The sequence below is a fragment of the Rosa chinensis genome, chromosome 2 (genome assembly GCF_002994745.2).
Source record: "Rosa chinensis cultivar Old Blush chromosome 2, RchiOBHm-V2, whole genome shotgun sequence".
NCBI lineage: Eukaryota > Viridiplantae > Streptophyta > Magnoliopsida > Rosales > Rosaceae > Rosa > Rosa chinensis.
The window spans coordinates 50,467,874-50,488,504 of NC_037089.1; the positions used below are offsets into that span (position 1 = coordinate 50,467,874).

General features: G+C 36.4%; 1 protein-coding gene and 1 long non-coding RNA gene across 12 annotated transcripts; one reads left to right on the plus strand and one right to left on the minus strand.

The window, feature by feature from the left end:
- Positions 1-1,281: 1,281 nt before the first annotated feature.
- Positions 1,282-2,172, minus strand: LOC112184462 (ethylene-responsive transcription factor ERF084). The gene has a single exon (XM_024322726.1). It carries the CDS (start codon positions 2,170-2,172, stop codon positions 1,282-1,284), a length of 891 nt encoding a protein of 296 aa, XP_024178494.1.
- A 12,085-nt stretch (positions 2,173-14,257) lies between these two features.
- On the plus strand, positions 14,258-18,938 carry LOC112185628. Of its 11 annotated transcripts, none has more exons than XR_005806698.1 (11): positions 14,258-14,965; positions 15,093-15,378; positions 15,607-15,919; positions 16,020-16,131; positions 16,234-16,547; positions 17,051-17,139; positions 17,878-18,003; positions 18,096-18,161; positions 18,250-18,336; positions 18,420-18,541; positions 18,706-18,938. It is a non-coding gene; the product is annotated as an uncharacterized LOC112185628 (long non-coding RNA). The 11 variants fall into 11 exon arrangements; XR_005806704.1 differs by having other exon boundaries at positions 14,259-14,965; positions 15,093-15,272; positions 15,607-15,659; positions 15,757-15,919; positions 17,051-18,003; XR_005806696.1 differs by having other exon boundaries at positions 14,260-14,965; positions 15,607-15,659; positions 15,757-15,919; positions 17,051-18,003.
- The last annotated feature ends 1,693 nt before the right edge of the window (positions 18,939-20,631 follow it).

A 20,631-nucleotide genomic window follows, 5' to 3' on the forward strand; every position in this document is an offset into this window, starting at 1 on the left:
GTGATGGTTCTTAGCAACGGTTTGAAGTTGGAAAGGTGAACTTTGGCAAGGCTTCCGGTGTTTCTACCTTCGAGGACGATGTCAACGGTGGATTGATCAATGGCGACAAGGTCTGGAGGGAGTGCGAAGGCGTAGTTTTGATCGGGTTGGGGTCGGAGTAACAAGTTTTTTCATACTTCAATCAATTTCATGATGGTAACCAATATTGATTCTAGAATTTGATTACACATATATTTATTTCACATTTATATATCTTATTTATCCATTAGTAAAATTTAACCAAGACATATTACTTCCATACGTTACCATACGTTAGATGTTATGTTACCTTTATTTTCACAACGGTTTACGATCATACTTAAACAACTACTAAAAGATAGTTTGGTGCGAGTTTGTATGTGGTAATTTGCACTCGAATTTTAACTTCTTGGGTTCCAAAATCATTATTGTAAACTAGATTGCAAGAAATTAGTATAAAAACAGTAATTGTCATTTTCTTTGTTTTCATTTTTCGTTGTTGTTTTTCGTGGCCATGCAGAACAGAATAATAGTTAAAATTTTTTTTGGCTAAAATAATATTTATTATTTAGAAATATAAATGTGTAGCTAGGTTCTAGGGTGCTTTGGAAGGTGTTCCAGAACTCTACTACTGCTGTTCGTACTTCGTGTCAGTCATTCATTAATTTTCTTATGACAGGATCCTGAGATCTCAGTGCTTCTGCCACATAATACTCGAGTGCAGAGGAGAAAAGGATTCAGCCATAACTTGTACGAATTATACTCTACTCCTTGAAAGGTTTAATTGTACAACACTATCTATGATAGCTGCAGAAAAAACCCAGAAATTATGCATATAACAGTACCCAGTTACTTTCAGTTCTGTATCTCTGCAAAATCTGAACTCCACAAGACAACAAGTACTTGCTTCAACATATTACCCAAGACAGATGAACATATGCAAACACACATAGATAGATATATATATATATATATATAATATATATATAGAGAGAGAGAGAGAGAGAGAGAGCTGCATGCCTGCATTAGTACTATATAAGGTTCTCCGATATCCAACTGCCTAGTAGGTTAATTATCTAGAGAATTCTAAAGCATGGGATACAAAAATTCACCAAAAGTACTGAATTCCAACCCACCCATGCATGATTGACTAAGAAACCCATAAAGCAACAAAAGTTAAAAACCCAGATGAGAAACTAGCTAGCCTGAACTGGAAGAGCTACATCTTAATTGCTTCCCCATTATGGGGCACAGTAGACAGTACTAGCTTCCTCTGCAACCAAAGTTCATGCCCAGCTTCAAATCAAGCTCCAGATTCGGATTCCGATTCCCAATAACAGAAGTTCTGGGAATTGGAGTCTGACTAAACAGTTGAGCCACTGAAGTTACCACCACTGAATTGGTCTCCCTCACAGATTTGGGTTTAGCTCCGCGACTTCTACTCACTTTTCTCTTTTTCTCCGCCGCATTATTATTAACAGAAGCTGATGAAGAAGCCGAGTCATACGAGACTGGAAACACCGATGGGATTTGAAAGTTGGTCTGAGCTTTTGCCCCTCTCAGCCTCCTTGCCGCCGAGTCGTACGCACGTGCCGCCTCCTCGGCCGTGTCGAAAGTCCCCAGCCAGTGTCTGCATCTCCCGATACGGTCCCTTATCTCCGCCGAAAACCTTCCCCACGGTCTCTTCCTCACTCCCCTGTAGTTCTTCTGCACCGAAACGTTTCCCATGTCCTTATCGGCGGCTGTTTTCGAAGTTTCGGAACCGCCAAAACGCAGCGAGAGGTTGACGAAATCGGAAACTTGGGTGTTCTCGGTGTTGACTTCGTTGTTAGCAGCCTTTTTGCCTCCGAACAGAACGTGTTCCCCCACTACGGCGGCGATTCCGTCGAGAACCGGAGGCGGTTCGGTTTCGGACTCGGCAACGTTGGCATTAACTGCCAACAGTGGAGTATCGTCGGCCGAAACATGGGAATGACTTGGTTGGTTAACGAGCTTCAGCTGGTTAGGCACCGAAGGCGGAGGAACTGAGAACTGGCCACTTAAGTAAGACTCGTAGAATGAAGCAGCTTCAGTTAGTAACCGAAACGTGTTGGGTGAACGGAATGAAACGGGCTGCCGGAGGAACGGAACGGTATCTGTAGCTTTAAAACTCATGCTGCTGACATGAACGGAGGAATTCACAGAGAGTGAGAGAGACAGTAGTGAAGGTTCACATAGACAATTTTGCTTTATATATCGGAGTAAAATGATTATAATAGTTGATTAACCATTTAGAACATTTATTTTTCTTGAAGATTTTGTTAAGATATTGCTGTCAAATTCGATGAGATGGTAATCCCTCATGTTTACGTCATTCTGTATCTTGGCAGGAGGGATGGGTTTTAGATTGTTACAAGTACCCCTAATATGTACGAACAATAGACTTACCCCTCTTATGAGGCTTTTGATTATCTTGGAAGTATTGAATTATGTGTTAAGAAAGAGGAAAGATGGTGTAGATCCTTTTGAAAGCAAGCACTCTCTGCATGCTTTACAAAACGATTAAATGTGATTGATATATTAATATATACATGCCTGATTTTATATCAGTTCCTCCGTAAGTTGCAAGTTGGGTCCATCATCTACATTCAATGCATTATAAACTAGAGAAGAACTATTAAACTTTTAAAGAGAGATCAAAAGTTGAAATTCTGTCAATTGAATGGATGGGGGGACATGGATAAGAAATGGGCAATCAGAGCACACAATGATTTGACGGGTTTTAATCAAGAGTGCTCATCTCGAGAATTTGGAAGGAGTTTAGGGCCATCTGATTTGATATCAATGGAAGAGACTGCTTTCGCCCCGGAAAGATTAAATCTAATTTCTGACTTTATTTTGGTTGTTGCTTGTCTTAAGCAGGAATAGGTTACTCGGTTGAACAGAAGTGATCGTGAGGGAGCACTTGGAGAACTAGTATGTACGAAAGATATTAGATTGCCATTCTATAAGACCGGGTGAGGTGAGGTGATTTAAATTGTTCGAAAGATTTCTTGATAAATAAGTTAAGTAGTTTAAAGTATTCAGTAAAAAATTTAAGGAGAACAACACAAATTATTACTAGAAAAATTAGGAAAAACATCACAAATAACCATTCGACTTTTACATGTTTGATACTTTGGTGACTCACTTTAAATATATCATTTTGCTCACTCAACTTTTACTTTTTTTTTTTGAGTTGAAAAAGTCAATCTCATTTATTATTTCAGCAAGCAATACAATAATGACTTGCCCAGAGGGCCGTTAGTAGAAGTCATTACATACAGCACACAACCCTAGCACACAAATAGTCACTTGACTTTTACATGTTCGATACTTTGGTCACTCACTTTTAAATATATCATTTTGCTTACTCAACTTTAACCCTTTTTTTTTTTTTTTGAGGTGAAAAGGTTAATCTCATTTAGTATTTCAGCAAGCAGTACAATAATGACTTGCCCAAAGGGCCGTCAATAGAAGTCATTACATAGAGAACACAACCCTAGCACACCCCTCACATGAGCATACTACTTAGCATACCCCTAGCATACCCACCTTTTTAGATTAAGCGCAAAACCAAGAAACTAAGTAACCCCGAAATCAATAAACTACCTACGAGGCTGCTTGTTTATTGTCGATCTTCCCCACCTTCCCCACTCAAATAAAGAAAAAGATAGGCTCATCATCATTTCGTAAAAAAGGATGAGAACCCATTAAAATAAAAAATACAAACTTAAAAATTATATTTATTAAAAAAAATATTTATTTGTCACAATATCAAGAATATTTTTGTCCAACCAATTGTGGAAAATTGAGAAATTTGAACTGAAAATGATTGGGAGAAGTGACTGAAGTGTGACAAAATGCTCTTCAGTGACTAAAGTGATTGACATAATAATAGTTGAGTGACCAAAGTTATATATTTGAAACCAAAGTTATATATTTGAAAATTGAGTGACTAAAGTGTCAAATGAGTTATAGTTAAGTAACCATTTATGAAATTCTCCTTAATTTAAAAATAATTTATTTTAAGAACTACAACTATTATAAAAACTATCACGTGCAATTAGCTATGATCATATCAGCCTGATTAAAAGTGAGAGAGATTATCAGAGCTAGTTAGGGTTTCGAAAATTTTCCACAACACTGCCGTTGCCAAACAATGGCTGAGGAGGTATCAGCATGACTCGTTACCGCTCTTGCAATCTCAAACAATGGACGAGTGTCCTTCAGAGTCGCTAGACCGGCTGTAATCTTTGGTTACTCCTATGCAGTTGGGAGGTTGATTTTGCGGAAGAAAAAATCTGATCCAAAAGTAGTGAGAGACTATGGCTTCTGTTTGGAGCCTGAAGAATCTTCTTTCGATTCATAATCAAGGTGAACACTTTATTATGAAACAAAGATTGAGCATTGGTGCCAATAAACCTTCTCTTAAAGCACTGCACAAAAAACATCCCCAATTTCACTTTGGTTAGTGATCCATATATTGATGTCATTTTTAATCCTAGTAATCTATTTTAATGTCTTCTGATTGTAGCCTATATATGAAAAAACTTTGTATTTTTATCCCCTAAAGTAAGCCAATTTTTTTTAGCTCTTTGAGCCAAGTTAAGTTCCTCTTGATTATGAATATCTAAAAGATCTTTAGAAATCTTCCGAACTTTGTCATTAAGAAAATTTGATAAAGGGAAGAGCATAAGTTGGTTTTGGTAGAAAGCTAAATAATTTTGGATTTTAGTACAGTTATTTAAGAAATGAAATTGCCAAAAAACTCTCTATTCCAATGAAAAATGTGATGTGAGAAAGCATTGGAAATAGCAATAAAGTTCTTAAGAGGGCTTAGGATCAAGAGTCTGGTTCCAGAACTTATCAACCGTTTTTGGAAAGTCCGAGTGTGAGAACCAAACAGCTTCTAATTTAAGAGCTCTAGAATGAGCTACTTTAGAAGGTAAAGTAGTAAGGACAATGGGGCAATGATCAGAAACCTATGATAGGCAGATTTTCTAAAGAAGCATTTGGAAACAAAGTAAGCCAATCAGAATTAGCTACTGCTCTATCTAATCTTTCGAAAATTATAGTATGGTCTTTATGCTTATTGGACCAAGTAAACAACAGTCCCTCAGCATATAAACTAGAAACATTAATGTTATTCAAGAATTGAACAAAGTTATACATATAACAAGAGGCTGAGTTCAGGCCGCCAACCTTTTCTTCAATAGAGATGACATTGTTAAAGTCTCCAATCAATAGCCAATCGTCATTATTTGTAGGTCTAATAGATTCAATTTCATTCCAAAGACCAGCGTGCATTCTTTTCCTCAACAGAGATGACATTGTTAAAGTCTCCAATCAATAGCCAATGGTCATTATTTGTAGGTCTAATAGATTCAATTTCATTCCAAAGACCAGCGTGCATTCTTTTCCTCAACAGAGATGACATTGTTAAAGTCTCCAATCAATAGCCAATGGTCATTATTTGTAGGTCTAATAGATTCAATTTCATTCCAAAGACCAGCTTACATTCTTTTATTAGGATAAGCATAAACAAAAGTAGTAAACCAACTTTTGCCAACACAGGGATCAAAGAAATTGCGGTACGTGCAAAAATCTATCATGCTTAAGAATAACATTTATATCAATTGTAAAAGAATTCCAGCAAGGAAGTAAACCATCACATTGACTATTCGAATTGATAAACTCAAATTTATTGAAATATGTAGAAAGCTTAGAAGCAAAATTATTCGCCTGATTAGAATCAGGAATCCTAGTATCTAGGATACACAAAACATCTAGCCTCAAGGCAATAACAATGTATTGCACCTGAGCTAGAAAGCCCAGTCAGAAACTGCCCTCGTTATTCCAGCTAAGGATTCTGATTTAAAATTTTCATGATTAATCATTTTCATTGCCCTAGTCCTCACTTGTTTCCATGTTTTCAACCATTGCCTTAGTTCTCTTCTTTGGGCTGGGGGCAGCCACAAAGGTAGAGCTTGGATAGATCAGATCAAAACCAGCAGTGTCACCAAGAAATTGGTCCGGTGTTGCCATGTACTAGAGTTACACGGCTCCAATGCTACTAAGCATGTTTATGCAAATAATAGTTTATTGAAATAGTCAGTGATATTCGTTTGGTTTTTTTCCAAACTGATACTTCTATCTATAACTTTGGAACTAAAGTTGTACGTCCCTTGTATCCTTTTGAGGTAGGGTTCATAAACAAAAATGGTCATAGAATTACTATGCAGATCTGCAGTTTGGAATCGCCAATGTTTTGATATTTTCAGAAACATTTGGAAGACTAGAGTAGCTATGCTCTAAATCTAACTATACCTACGTTATTTTGTTGAAGCCTTTCAAATTTTGAGGGTATCACAATGCCATCAAGACTATTGAGCCATAAAAGAACCAAAGCTTTTCTTGTCGAACATGTATGGCACAATGGACACGTTAAGATCACGTGAGAGACCCAGAAAATAAGCTTTGGAAATCTAAAGCTAAGCAAACCCAATGAGCTAGGCTAGCTATCCATTTCTTATTTTACTATTTTAGTTTAACGCTGCACTCTGAAGTCTGAACTAATAAACATGCAGAGGCCATGTAGAAAACCGTGGATACATAGAGATCGATTGGCCGGTCGTACATAAGGTGGACTAATATCCCACCATTTTATTAAATTTGTATAGAACAAAAACCCGTTTATTTATTTTTGAAACTATGCTTTGAAATTTGAAGTCAATCTTCAAACCATGCACATATAGAGACAAATGTGTGACTCTTTTGAATATTATTGTTGGCTTATTTTGAGCAATACTCAAGGTCATAGCGCAACGGAGCTACCCATACTTTGATAATTGGAGAAACATTTGGTGGGAACAAAAGAGAATGTCTGTCTATTTGACCCTAAGCAAACTAACTTGTTTTTATAGAACAAAGGGTAAGAATTGTTTTCCCAAGAGAAGGGGAGAGAGAGAAGCACGCGAGAAACCTAGGGTTTTACAGAGTCATTTGGACCGAGGGTCTTTTCCCTTCATTTTCTCACTCGGGTTTCGCGAAAGAGAGAAAGACGAAATCCCAAGAAGAAACAAGAGTCAAGACAAAGAAAGTATGCTATCATGATATCTTTTTACGACTTTTCTAGTTTGGATTATTATGTAAACTTGCGTGCAAAGTTTTATGTTCACCTCGCAAAGTTTCATGGCTTATGAACTTGTGCAAGTTTCTCTTTCGGGCGACTTTGCAGAGGAACTACGGATTATTCCTTCGTAGCTTTCTTTATTTATACGTGAAATAGTAATGAGAAGACTAAGATGAATAGTGGTCAATCTAGTTTTTGTGGCAGTAAGATTTGCCGATTTGGGTTGTGTATTATGTTGAGAATATATACATCCCACATGGAAAAAATTGGACCTTGCCTATGAGTTTCCTTATGTTTGGGCCACCCTATCTATTGCCAATTGGTTTTGGATGTGAACTTTAGATTACTTTATTATGGTATTAGAGCGGGTTACCCACGTGTGTATGCCTAACAGCCACACGGGCTCCACGTCATCCAAAGTTGTCCACGTACATGGCTTGAAAATTCGCCACACGTGCGGGGGCGTGTTGAGAATATATACATCCCACATGGGAAAAATGGGACCTAGCTTAGGTGTTTATAAGGGTTTGGGCCACTTCATCCATTGTCAATTAATTTTATAAGGGTTTGGGTCACTCCATCCATTGTCAATTGGTTTTGGATGTGAACCCCATATTACTTTATCACAGTAGTCGATCTAACCTTGTTTCCTCACACCTCATAATGCAGGTTACACAGGTACGTGTGTGTGCTGTGGTTGAAAATGCACAACTTTTGTCATTTACAGAGGTAATTAAAGATAATCAGCAACTACAATTCCATATTTATACGTAACTGAGTAACCTATGTTTATGTTTGATCATTGATGTGTATTTGTTTGCAGGAGGTCAATCACGATTAAGAACTACAGAAAGTCGCCAAAATTGACGATAGACGACAATTTGAAAACTTAAATCATGAGCTAGTTTTCAAGCTTCTTCCTTCAGTGAACAATGAAGTTTCTAAATTTTCTGAATTTTCTAAAACTTGTCGTGATGAAATTGCAGATATCGAAAGAAATTCCAAGGACTAATAAGAAAGTCGTACAGTCGTGCCAACTGTCCAGGAAGGGTCAAAACTAGGGCTGCCACTTGGTTTGGTAATTACCAAACTGACCAAATACCAACCGATACTTTAGGTTTGATAAACCGACTTTTTGGTAACCGAAACCGATAAAACCGAAATCGAAAATTACCGAAAAAGCTGGTTTGGTTTTGGTAAATACCGAATTTACCGATTATCTAAATATTAGCTTTATATATTATGGTTTTCAATATACATACATGTATATTAAGAAATAAACATAAAAGTTTTCATAATAGTATGAACATTACTCAATATACTACATAATTAATAGTATATGTATTTTGAGTAACCTAGTCCAAAATGGTTAAATAACCTAGTTTTATTGAAAATAGTTAAAATTTGATGTCATATATACAAAAGAAAGCTATGATTAGTAGATGACTACGAAGTTTAAGGTTATAAAATTGAAAAACCTAATTTTGTTCATTCTAATTTATATTACAAAGAATTAGTTGTTCTAAAGTTGGTAATACCAAAAACCGAAATACCGAATTTGGTAGATATGATTAAAAACTGAAAATTTTGGTTGGTAATTGGTAGCTCAATTTTGAAACCGAAAGCTTTGGTTTTGAAGTTGGTAATATCTATAACCGATTCCAACCGACCAAGTGACAGCCCTAGTCAAAACTAATAATCTACCTAACCATGAACTCTATTTAAAGCACAGGACGGTAGGAAAATCCTAGCCTATTCTTGAGTTGTGTTTACATCTCTCCTATTTGTTAAGCATGATGCTGCAACCATATCACCATATACTAACCAAGACCAATTCATAAAAGCACAAATACATGTATTGCAGATATATAAATATGCATTCAAGAACATTGCCAATAGGATTGGAATTGTACCTGCATCTACACTCTTGATTCCATCCAGGATAGTTTGTCCAAGTGAATACATGTTCGACATTAGATCACCAACTCAGCAACACAGCAAAAGAAAGGGAATGGTCTTCAACAGCAAAAGGTAAATGAAGCCTTCTGCAGCAAATCACCAAGGAAATAGTCTTCTGCCTTCTACCATTGTTTAACCTCACTAATGGAAATGAACTGAATGTTTTGGCATGGTAGAGGCAGGGACTATCTCCTGCTATATATAGGCAAACCTCAAGATGAACTCAACCCATCAAAGAGTCCAGATAAAGCCTAAAGCTTATCACTTAGGAGACTAAAGTTTATCACATTAGCTTAATGTTAATCAGGTAAGGCTAACTTGAATTTCCAACTCCTAAAGAGAGACATACAATCTCAATAGGTAACTAGATAGAGATAACTCATGTATTTCTTGTTATTTATCTTAAACTAAATCAATTGGTATTTACTTAATGAATATAGATAATGCAAAGTCTTAATTCTAACACTATTACTTGCTACTTCCTTATCATATAGGAATGGCTGATGTTGAAATGACTACACAGCCATCTGATGAACCTCATGTTCGTTTAAGCCAGAATGAGACTCGACCAATGACACAAGAAATGCTCTGTTAGTGGTCGATCTCTACCCTGATCGCTTCAGCAACCTTTGCGGCCGGAATGAACCCTCCGGGAGGGGTTTGGCAAGATAATGATAACACTCATGTTGCCGGCCAGTCAGTCTTAGCTCCTTACAGTAAAGATTCGTTCAAAATGTTCCTTTTCTCGAACACAGCAGCGTTTTCTTCGTCTACAATTGTGATCTTGTTTCTTGTCAGTAACTTTCCATTTTATCTGGAGATCTGGATAGCCATGGCCGATATGACATTTACCTACGGCGTTTCAATTTCTTCTGTAAGCTCCAAGGGAAATATTAAGCCAGGCTACACGTACATTGCACTGGCTTTAGGTAGTAGGTACCCTATATCTTGAGGGCTACGGTTGAAGTGATAAAAAAGACACGGAAGTTTATAGCCAAAACAAAGTAGAGTCTTTGCTGGCATCTCCGGTTTTGCGCCCAACATACAAGTCCTTTAATTAATTTATTATTTTTAATATATTTTTATCTTTTTATTATTTATTTTATTTTATTTTTAAAAAAAAGTGAATTCATTGAAACTTTTAATGATGACAATCGTTTAGAATGACATCCCGAATCTCGATGAACACAAAAGAAAAAGGCTCCATCTTTCTCGGAGTCGCAACCCTAGAGAACAGAGAGTTGAGTTTTTTTGTTTTCACTTGGCGACTCTCGTCCGGCGGTGTCCTAGCTTCAGCGTGGGCCTTTGGCTCCGCTGGTGTGTGGGGATTGATGCCGGACGGGTCTTGGGAGGCTCTATGGTGGTCAAGGCCGTGAGGTAGAGCAGTATGGCTATTTGTTCTAGATGGCGGTGATGGCAATACTATGGCTTCACGCCTGACAAGAAGACGAGATCGGCAGCCTTCTACATCGGATCTGGATGATGACGGTTGTGGATGGGGCTATGCGGCTGTGCTTATGGGTTTTGGTGGGCAGTTTGTTGACGAAGGGATTGATTCTCGGAGATGGAGTCTCGCAGCATACCTGGGATTGGATTGTCCCATCGGTGGTCTAGATCTTTTGGAGAGGAAGACGGTGTTGTTTTCTGTTCAGCGATGATGGTTATAGATTATCCTGTGGCTGCTGTTTGGGACAAGGATGTAGAACTAGGCAACACCCTGTTGGTTAGTTTTAGGTTTTTCTTTTATCTTGGTAGTTTTTTGGTTACGTTCAATAAGTCTCTACTCCTTCGAGTTAGGGTTTGGCAGTTCTGTTCTTGTTGGTGTGCCATTATTGTGGCGTTACTTCTGGGAATTATGGGTTTTAATTTCGGTGCTTTCTGGTTGTCAACATGAGGGTGGATTGCCTTTGCACGTGGTCTAGCGGTACTTGGACACGGTGTTGAAGAGGGTAAATTGGCTCGGTTTAATGTTGGTGGCAAGGTTGTATCGTTACTCTCGGGATTGGGTTTCTTTCATTGTAGCTCGTGGTTTCGGGCGTAAAATTTGGTTAGGGGTTGGGCTTTTTTGGCTCATGGATGTTTCTATTAGCGACAGACCCGTAACTACGGATCTTGGTAGGAATGTGTGTCGTGGTGTAGGACCACAACTGGTCATTCCAATGGGTTGTAATCTTTTCAGTTATTAATGGATTCTATTTCTTCTAAAAAAAAAATGGCATCCTGAAAAACCGTGGGAGCAGACACCAACCGTGGGACCACAAACGGCTTGAAGCTAGAGCTAAGCTAGAACAAACTAGAAGGTGTACTACACCAACAAGTTGTTCATGTACGGGTGTGTGTGTTTGGTGGGGTGGTAAGGCTTTGGTCTCATATATAAGAGGTCAAGAGTTCGAGCCCCATCAAGGGTGGGAATGGGGTGGGGTTTTTTTTTTAAAAAAAAAAAAAAAGTTGTTCATGTACAATAAAATACTACTTTGAATCATTTATAGAGAAACTAACAAAAAACTGAAGGCAAATTCCTAGCCTCTTCAAGATTATTACCAACAATGAGACCATGGCCACGACCTTGAGATTTGGAGACCAAACCATCAGAATCTACAATCTAGGCATGCAAAAGATCTGTAGACCAATCAAAACTATATTCGTCCCAGCACAAGTAGCACTGTTTGCCAGACATGTAATTGTGGTACTCACAGTAATATTATACTGAGATCTCTTATAGAATGTAGAGTTGAGCAATCTACCTGAACATAAACACGGTACACCTGAAATAATACTTATAGCCAAGATACCATGCAAAACTCCTCCTGGGTCCCAAATCCAAATGGTATACCTTGGGCCAACAGAAACCTAGCCATAGACCCCAACTTTCTGATCTGGACACCTAGAGGTTGGGCACCTGGCACTGCTGAGCAAATCATGCTAGATTTGTAACACCAACGCTAGGCAAGCCGCCGCCACCTGAAGCGTTGCCTCCAGAAGAAGCGTCGCTGCCATTAGACATGTCGCCACCATCAAAAGCATCGTCTGCAGCAGCAGGTGCTCTTTCACCACCAGAAACCTATTCTGTCGAACTGCCAACGCAAGTCCACATCGGCCTCTACTAACAACCTCGTCTCCCATGCATAGATGTACGCCAGAAAAGGACTCTTAAGGGTTAGCGCCTGGCGCAACCTTTGCCTTAGTGTCGAACACCGCTTCTCACCTTTGACAACGCAGTGAAACAATGACGCTAGGGAGAAACCCTAGCAGAGCTGTTTTTACCACTAAGCTCCTTTTGTTTTCAATTGTTTTTATCTTTTGTGTGGAATACAAATTTAATTGATAAAAAAATAAATTTACAAGGAGTAAAGACAAAAATTATGTTGGAGGGACATACATATTATGTTTTGTGTATCAAGGAGGAGCCTTCCTTTAGCTTGCCTTGTTAGTCTTTTCGTATTAAAAAGAAAAAGAAAATTATGTTTTGTGTGGATCGAGTGTTTTTATCATCTTTAAGGACAATACAAAGAAGAGTTGGCATAAATAATTGGCAACTATAATACGTGAAGGTGGTAAATATGTACAAATAAAGTGCCCTTGATGATACCCTAAATAAAGGGTGCTTCTGGTGTTCAACTCGCCCCAATCACTAGCTATCATACATGACATCTATTGTTGAAGGATTCAATGTGCCGCACATGAGGCAAGGCCCATGAGACCGTTGCCTCAGGGCCATTTATATGTAGGGGCCTGAAGATTATGTTAAATTATACATACATCTAAAGGGCGTCGCATTGTTCACTCGAGCCGGAATTGAATAATGCTTTTGCCCTCCCGTTTTCTTTTAATTACAGGCTGTCATCCTTCTATAATATGTTATACGTTTCTTCTATAATCTATTTTCTCAATTACGGGTTGTTTAATGAGAAGTTCGATGGTTGGTATCTCCGTCTTAACGCAGTAGAAGACACCGCAGTCTGAGACCTTGATGATCGATTGGACCGGTTTCAAGTATCGTTCGAAAGCCTTCGTCTCTATTCATTTTGGGAAACTTTCAAACTTTCGATTTTGTGAAATTGAGTTCATTTGATCAAATCGGAGGATCCGATTGAGCAATCAGAGATATATGAGAGATTAAGCTCCAGGTAGGCTTCTTATTTGGGTGCGATTGATTGTGTTTTCAATTTCAGTGCATGCAACTTTGGGAATATATTTTCTTAATAAGGTTGTGTAATTCTCTTTTTCTTATTTTCTTTTAGCTATTTTTTTTTTCATCTCTGGAGATATATTTTTTCTATCTATAATATAAGAAGCCCATATTCGTAATTCATCACAGACCCTTAGAATTTTAGGAATTGAAGTAAAATTCTTTTTCAATTAACTTAGAGTATCTCTAACAGAGTACTTATTTCAAAATAATATTGAAAATTAACTAATTTGAGGCTGAGTTTGATCTCCAGCAGACTAGCTAACTTTAACTTTTAGCTAAATTTTCTCTCCTCTTTAGCTAAATTTTTCTCTCCTCTTTAGCTAAAAGTTAAATTTAACTTAGGATTAGATATTCTGTTGGAGCAGAACTCAATAAGTAATTAGTTATATTTCAATTTTAGCTACTTTTGGGCATCTCCAACAAAATAGTTAAATTCAATTTTTAGTTATATACCTAGTTAGTAATTTTTCGTATTATACGCGAATAAAACACGTACTTACGTTTTTTTCAAAAATAATTCCGTACTTCGTATTTTTGAAAGGGACTCGTTAAATTTTCTGTACTTTTGAAGCCAAAAGTATTATACACGTACTATACATGATTTTTACATTTTTTTTTCCGTATTTTACACATATTATTGAACAAAAAAATGAACATAAATTATTATTTTTAATTTAAAATTTTAATTATTTAATTAATTAAAAATATTTTGCCGAACTTTTCAATGAACTATTTGATCAAATATCTGAATAATACACGTAAGTATTTTTCACGTACTATACACGTCTTATTTTTTACAGGGCCGGCCTTGCCCATGGACATCATTGGCGACAGCTCAGGGCCCAACATAGAAGGGGCACCAGATTTTATCAATAAGATTTAATATATATATATATATATATATATAATTATATATGTATAGAGAGTGGAATGTTAAAAAAAAAAAAAATAGATTTCTAGACGTAGATTGCGTCTTTACTTCTTCTTCTTCCAACGCGCAACGGCAAACACAAAATTGATTATCCAAGCGTCTCTTGCTCTCTCTAAAGTCCCAAACCTTGAAACCCAGCAAATTTTTTCTTTAAATTGGTTTCAATGGTTACTCAATTCTTTAGTTCATTCTCATCCATCACCCAATCTTTTTCCTCTCTATGTTTCTATTATTCTACGGTGATCATACGAATTTTTCAGCTTTCCATCGATGTAGGCTGAGGTCAAATCAAAATAGTTATTGGGTGTTCTGTTCTTCAAATTTGATATCCAATGAAAATTTGGATATCAAAAGCCTTGTCACTTGTTTTCTGAGTTCTGTTGATTTTTAACAACTTGCTCATTCATTGGTTTCAATTTTCAATATTAGGTGCAATTGGAAGTTGGAATTGCAAGTCAATCTCGATCAGAAAAGAAAGAACAAGAAGGAAAAAAGCAAATTCCAGATTTTTGGGTATTGTTCTATGCTCCAGTGTTTATCAATTCACTACAAGAAATTTGGGTATATGCAACCGATTTATATGCAAGGAGTCAAAATTCCTTGCAATTGGTTGATTTATACAAAGAATTTTGTGAATCCTTGCATCTGGCTCTTTGAGTTTGCAAGGAATGCAATAATTCCTTATACTTGGTCTTCTCAAATCTAAAAAATGGTAAATTCCTTGTATATAGATTTAGAATCCTTGCAATTATTATTGGGCGGGATTTTTTAGCGCTCTCCAAACCACAATTGCAACGATTTAACTCACTTCCTTGTTTTTATTTGTGGACGCTTCTCAGAGCCTTTATCACTCGACTAACTCTAGTTAGAAAAAGAAGAAACAAAAGTTCTTTCTGGTCCTTCTAGATCGATGAAGAATACACCCAAAACACCAAATTCCCAAATCCAACTATCAGTGGCGAATCTGGAACTCATGAACACTCTCACTCCAACTCAATCCCAAAAGTCAACAACGCCAGGTTCTCCATCTCTCCTGTCGTTATTGCCACCCATCTCTGCTTTCTTGCTCGCTCGCACTCACTCAATTAGTTGGGGCCTTCTTTATCGCTCGCACTAGCTCGCAAGGTTCTCTCTTGATTTCTGGATATAATTTGGTTTGTTTTCAATTCAGTTTGCCTAGGGTTTATATGATTGATGGCATTTGGGTTTCAAGACTGGCCTTTTTATTTAGGCATTGTCCTCTCTCTCGACCTCTCAATTTTGTTAAAGCTTCAATTTTGTTGGGTTGTATGTTTAACTGCTCTATTGTTTGTTTTGGATTTTTTTGTTGTTGCCCTTTTTGCTTGGTTGTAGGTTGAATTGTTCTGGTGATGCCGATTGAAATTACTCGTGAATGTGTATCCGAGGTATTGTAGCATTTATAGATCCCCCCATTTAAGATGTTCAGAATGTTAATAGTTAAAAGAGATCGAGGGTCGCTTAGTTTTCCATAATGGTTGGCAGAGTTTTGCAAAGCATCATTTTCTGGAAGTTGGGGATTTCTTGACTTTCACTAAAGATGGTGGATCAATTTTTGATGTCATAATTTATGGTAAAAGCTACTGCAAGAATAATGTTGAAGCACCAAGAGCAGGATTGGCAATGTTGTGGACAGAACAATTAATAAGTTATACTGTTTATTATTTCATTTCTCTACAGCTTATAGAAGTTTGGTGTGTGCCATCTTGTAACAACTTGGTTTTGCTGTTGTATTTGGCATTATACAGACAACCACGTCATTTTAGGAAAGAGACCTGCACTTGATCTTGTTGAAGAAACATCTATTGGATCCGTCTCCTTCAATCCGGAGAATCCATTTTTTACTACTTTTTTTTCATGGTATGCTTGATATGACCTGATGAGTACTTACTTTGTTGCCAAATTCTTAAGCCAATGTCAACTGCTTTATTTCTAAGAAGCTTTTCCCTATTTTAATTGCAGAGAATTCCAACCAGAGTAGTCATAGTTGCAGGTCTTATGAGCAATGAAACCATAATGCTTCAAGATCCAGCTGGGAGGCCATGGTCTATTAAACTCAAAGAAACAACAAGGGGTCAATTTGCGTATGGAAGGCTGGTGTAATATTTGTAAAGAGAACCAAATTTCATTTGGAGACACCCTTGTTATTGAGGTAGTCAAGATAGTTGTGGTGGGGCTGAGAAGAACCAAGCTGGGAAGAAGAAAGAGAGTGTATGGAGCTTGAAGAAAGACCATCCTTTTTCAAGGTCCTTGTTGGTGACTTCTCCCAGCAACTGGTAATGTATATTAATCTCACTTCTTTTTCTTTTTCAAGGTTCTCTGCATAGCTCATCAATGAAATTCTGAGCTAAGTGATGCCCATCAAATTCCGTTTACTACTATTTGTTTCATGTTCTTGGGGAATCAAGTATTAAAAATTCCTACCACAGTCTGCAACCAAACAACAAGCCAAGAATTCCAACAAAGGTTACAGTTTTTAGTCATCTATAGTTTAAATTCTTTATGTAGTTTTGTTCATAGCAAATTATATAAGAAGAATAATTGCAATAATCTGCTTAAATTCCCCCAATGTTCCTTTAAGGGAAAATTTCTTTTGCATACAAGAAATTGATGTAATGTATTTTATATATAACTTCAGCATGTTAGAAAACTACTTATCTTTTATAGATCGATTATTTGATCTTTGGTGAGAAGGAATGCTTATGAAACTAAATCTGGTTAAATGAATTTTGTTTTTCCTGAGCTTATATTTGGCCTCTTGGTTGGGTTTGAAGTGCAGATGAGATCAAATTAGGTAGTTTTGATATGGGCTGAGCATGGTCATAGCTATTTGCCATTCAGAACACAAACAAGTAGTAACTCCAGCAGGTGTGCTCATTTTGTGTCTACCAGCCTATTTTTATTGCTTATAATTTCGTGCATTTCTTTGTGAAACACTGAATATGGGAGCTTCTTGACATATACATAGCATTTTGCTGATACGTACTTTTGTTTCCATTGTTCCTTTAGCTGATCATGAAAGTTCAATTCTAGAGATAAAAATAGCATTATGATAAAATGTGCAGATGCCTCTTCTTTGAGTTGACCTTTTGAGCAGACAATTTAAAATCCTTGGGGTTTATGGATATCAATATTGCTTTGTCGATTCATATGTAGAAAACCTGCCCTTACTTGACAAGACACATGCTGTTTCTTACCAGGAGAGAAGTTGTAAGATGGCTACTGCACTTAGAGCAGAACATTACATTCAAGTACATTTATTGTTATTTGTTTCTTCTATTTTTTCTTTGTTGGTTTTGTGATTTTATTTACTGTATAATACACACTAAGAATACTTTCATGGGTTGTAGTAAACACTTTAAGAATCACACATTAAAATTTTCTTAAGGGCACATTAGAAACATATACAAAGTATGTCTGCATCATTTATTAGTCGATGAACTCTAAGTCCAAACAAGATTTGAACTAGTTGCCCATTACCAGGAATGATATAATATTGAATTGATGTTTTTATATCACTATAGTCTAGCAACAGATGTTTGTTAGTATATTTTAAGTTAATGAAGCTCACAATTGGTAATGCTTTCATATTTGGTCTGGTGCAAGGCCTAGCATACTGGTAAATGGGAATTGATGAGCAGATTGCTTCCAAAGTTTCAAGAGTATGAAGTTTGTGGACTGCATTAGATCCTTTAAAAGAGATAAAAAAAGCTCTCTATCAAATTTTCAATGGTATTAAGAATGCTCTTCTTTCACTTAAATCTATAATTGGTTGTATCATGTCTATAAAATTTTATTGCTTTATGTGTTTGTTTCTGTTCCAGGTAGAGATCCAAATGAAAAAAAGTAAAGAATCGACTAACATTACGATCCTATAGAACATAGACAAAGTAAGCTGAATATTGTTATACTATTGGTAACTATTAAATTGAATAAACACCAAAAAATCTGAGCGCAGTTATCTAATGTGATTTGCAGGTAGCTGGAGAAAGCTGCACTATTTGATGAGTATTTTGTTAACAGAAAGCTGTCCAAATGTTGATTTCTACTCTAGTTCAGATATAGGTACTTGTCCTTGTATAAAGATATGAAAGCTTGTAGGTTCCTGTTTGTAATTGGTAAGAAAGTATTGACTTCTTGTTAAACAGAGCAATCAGATTTCCAACGGAGTTCTTCCCAATTTTGTTTGCAATCCCTCGAATGGCTGGTTACATGGCACACTGGAGAATCCCTGGGTGATTCTGATACTAAGATCATGAGGTCTGCACAGGTTAGTTCAATTATGTGTTCAGGCATCTTGAACATTGTTTTTTTTTTTTCCCTCGAGTTATTGTAAATGAACTTATATGTCCTAATCATTAGTTGCTTCTATGAGTGATCTGCTATGTTTCTGGCTATGCTGTTTCTCAGCTTTTCCCATCTTCTGTTATTCAGGTATATATTGGGGAGTGGCTCCGGCACTATATGCCATTGAAAGAACGGACACTAAGCAAAGATGCAGACAAATTGTCTCAAGTTTCTGTTTCAAACACCTCTAAGCGTCATTTGTCTGAATCTGGAACTAGAAGTGTTATGTGGTTAAGTGAAATACTGCTAAATTGCAATTTTTGATGTACAAACAAACTAATTAATTATTTTTAATTCAATGAATAAAAAAAAATCTGGAATGACAATTGGGTTATTTTCTTTTATTCAGTTTTAATTGTTTTTTTTTTAATTTTTTTTTAACTAAATGCAAGGAATGATATGCAAGGAATTCTCCTTGTATATCAGCTAACCATAGTTAACCGTTAATTCCTTGCATTTGCATACTCAAAGGCAACAAATTTTCAAGTTGTTGTATTTGCTCTTTTGCAAGGGCCTCTTTGCAAGACTCAAATGCAAGGAAAATTCCTTGCATTTGGGTTAATGCAACGAATTTCCAGCTTTTTACAAGGATAAAATTCCTTGCAAAAAGCCTTTTTTCTTGTAGTGATTATCATTCAAAGTGATTTCTAACAACCTGCTCATTCATCGGTTTTCAATTTTCAATATTAGGTACAACTAGAAGTTGGATTTGCAAGTCAATCTTGATCAGAAAAGAAAAAAACAAGAAAGAAAAAAGCTGATTATAGATTTCCAGGCTAGTTGGGCACACACAAATTTTTTTGCCCTGGGCATCAAAAAGCTCAGGACCGACCCTGGTTTTTTACTAACTATGGTTATATATAACTATTTTTAAAGCAAAAGTCAACTCTAACAAACTACCTATAGCTAAGTTAAATTTAACTTTAGCTAAAATGATTAGCTATATTTAATTAGACAATCAAGAATAGCTAAAGCAAAAGTTACATTTCCCTCTCATCTTTTGTCTACATGTCAATTTATAATTCGATAAAATATAGCATATCACTTACAAATAGCTACTACTGCTGGAGTAATATTGTTAAATCAATAGTTATATTTCTAAACTTTAGCTAAATTTAACTAAAGTGTAAATTCTACTGTTAGAGATGCTGCTATGAAAATAGTTATCACAATTGGAGCTGATGGCGTGCTGAAATTGAGAGGTTAGTATGTGGATGAAATGAATGTGGAAATACTGTATTAATATTCCTTTGTCATCTTAATGAGAACTCGCTGACTTTTCATTTATACTAGTGACTTGCCCCTACCTTTGGTTCCATCACTCTCAAACATGTTTCCAAACCTATATTTGAGTATCAATAAAATAATATTTTTATAGATGGTGGTTACGTGTGTTAAACTGTTTGGAGTGTTTCGACCAAGTCTCTGGCATTTGGTTCTCCTTATTTAGGTCATGATCAGCAACTAATCCAATTTGCGTAAATTGCATTAGTTGTCTGGAATTAAATGAATAGATGTATTGTTTCGCTATAATTTGTATTCTATAAATTCATGATCACGTCATCTCCAAAATTGATCAAGTCAATGTTGTGAGTTCTGCCCTTTGTGTCTAGAGATTAAAAAATATAAAAATATATTGGAACTTGTGTTATTTAAAAACAAAGTTAATTATGCAAACAGTATTACCTTGATCTTTTTTGAGTCGTTGTTGTGCAGATTTTTAGTCATTTGAGTAACTTGCATCTGGTAACTTTGATTAGTACGTGGATCTATGAAATAATCAATAATCAAGTCCTCAAAGCTGTTTACTACCCCCATGGTACCTTTCTCATTGCTGATATGGGTGACAGACCCTCATTTTCTTGGAGAACCATTTTGGAAGCTTGTTCAGTTTTACAAGCTGGTTTGTATTGGAAAATTGGAACTGGCGCCAAGGTTAGTATTTGGGAGGATAATTGGATTCTAGATATTCCTCACCATTTATGGAACAAACCTGAGGATACTATCTTTGAG

Bases quoted from the DNA above. Each gene is read 5' to 3' on its own strand.
- LOC112184462 (XM_024322726.1), bottom strand. From the start codon at position 2,172: ATGAGTTTTAAAGCTACAGATACCGTTCCGTTCCTCCGGCAGCCCGTT.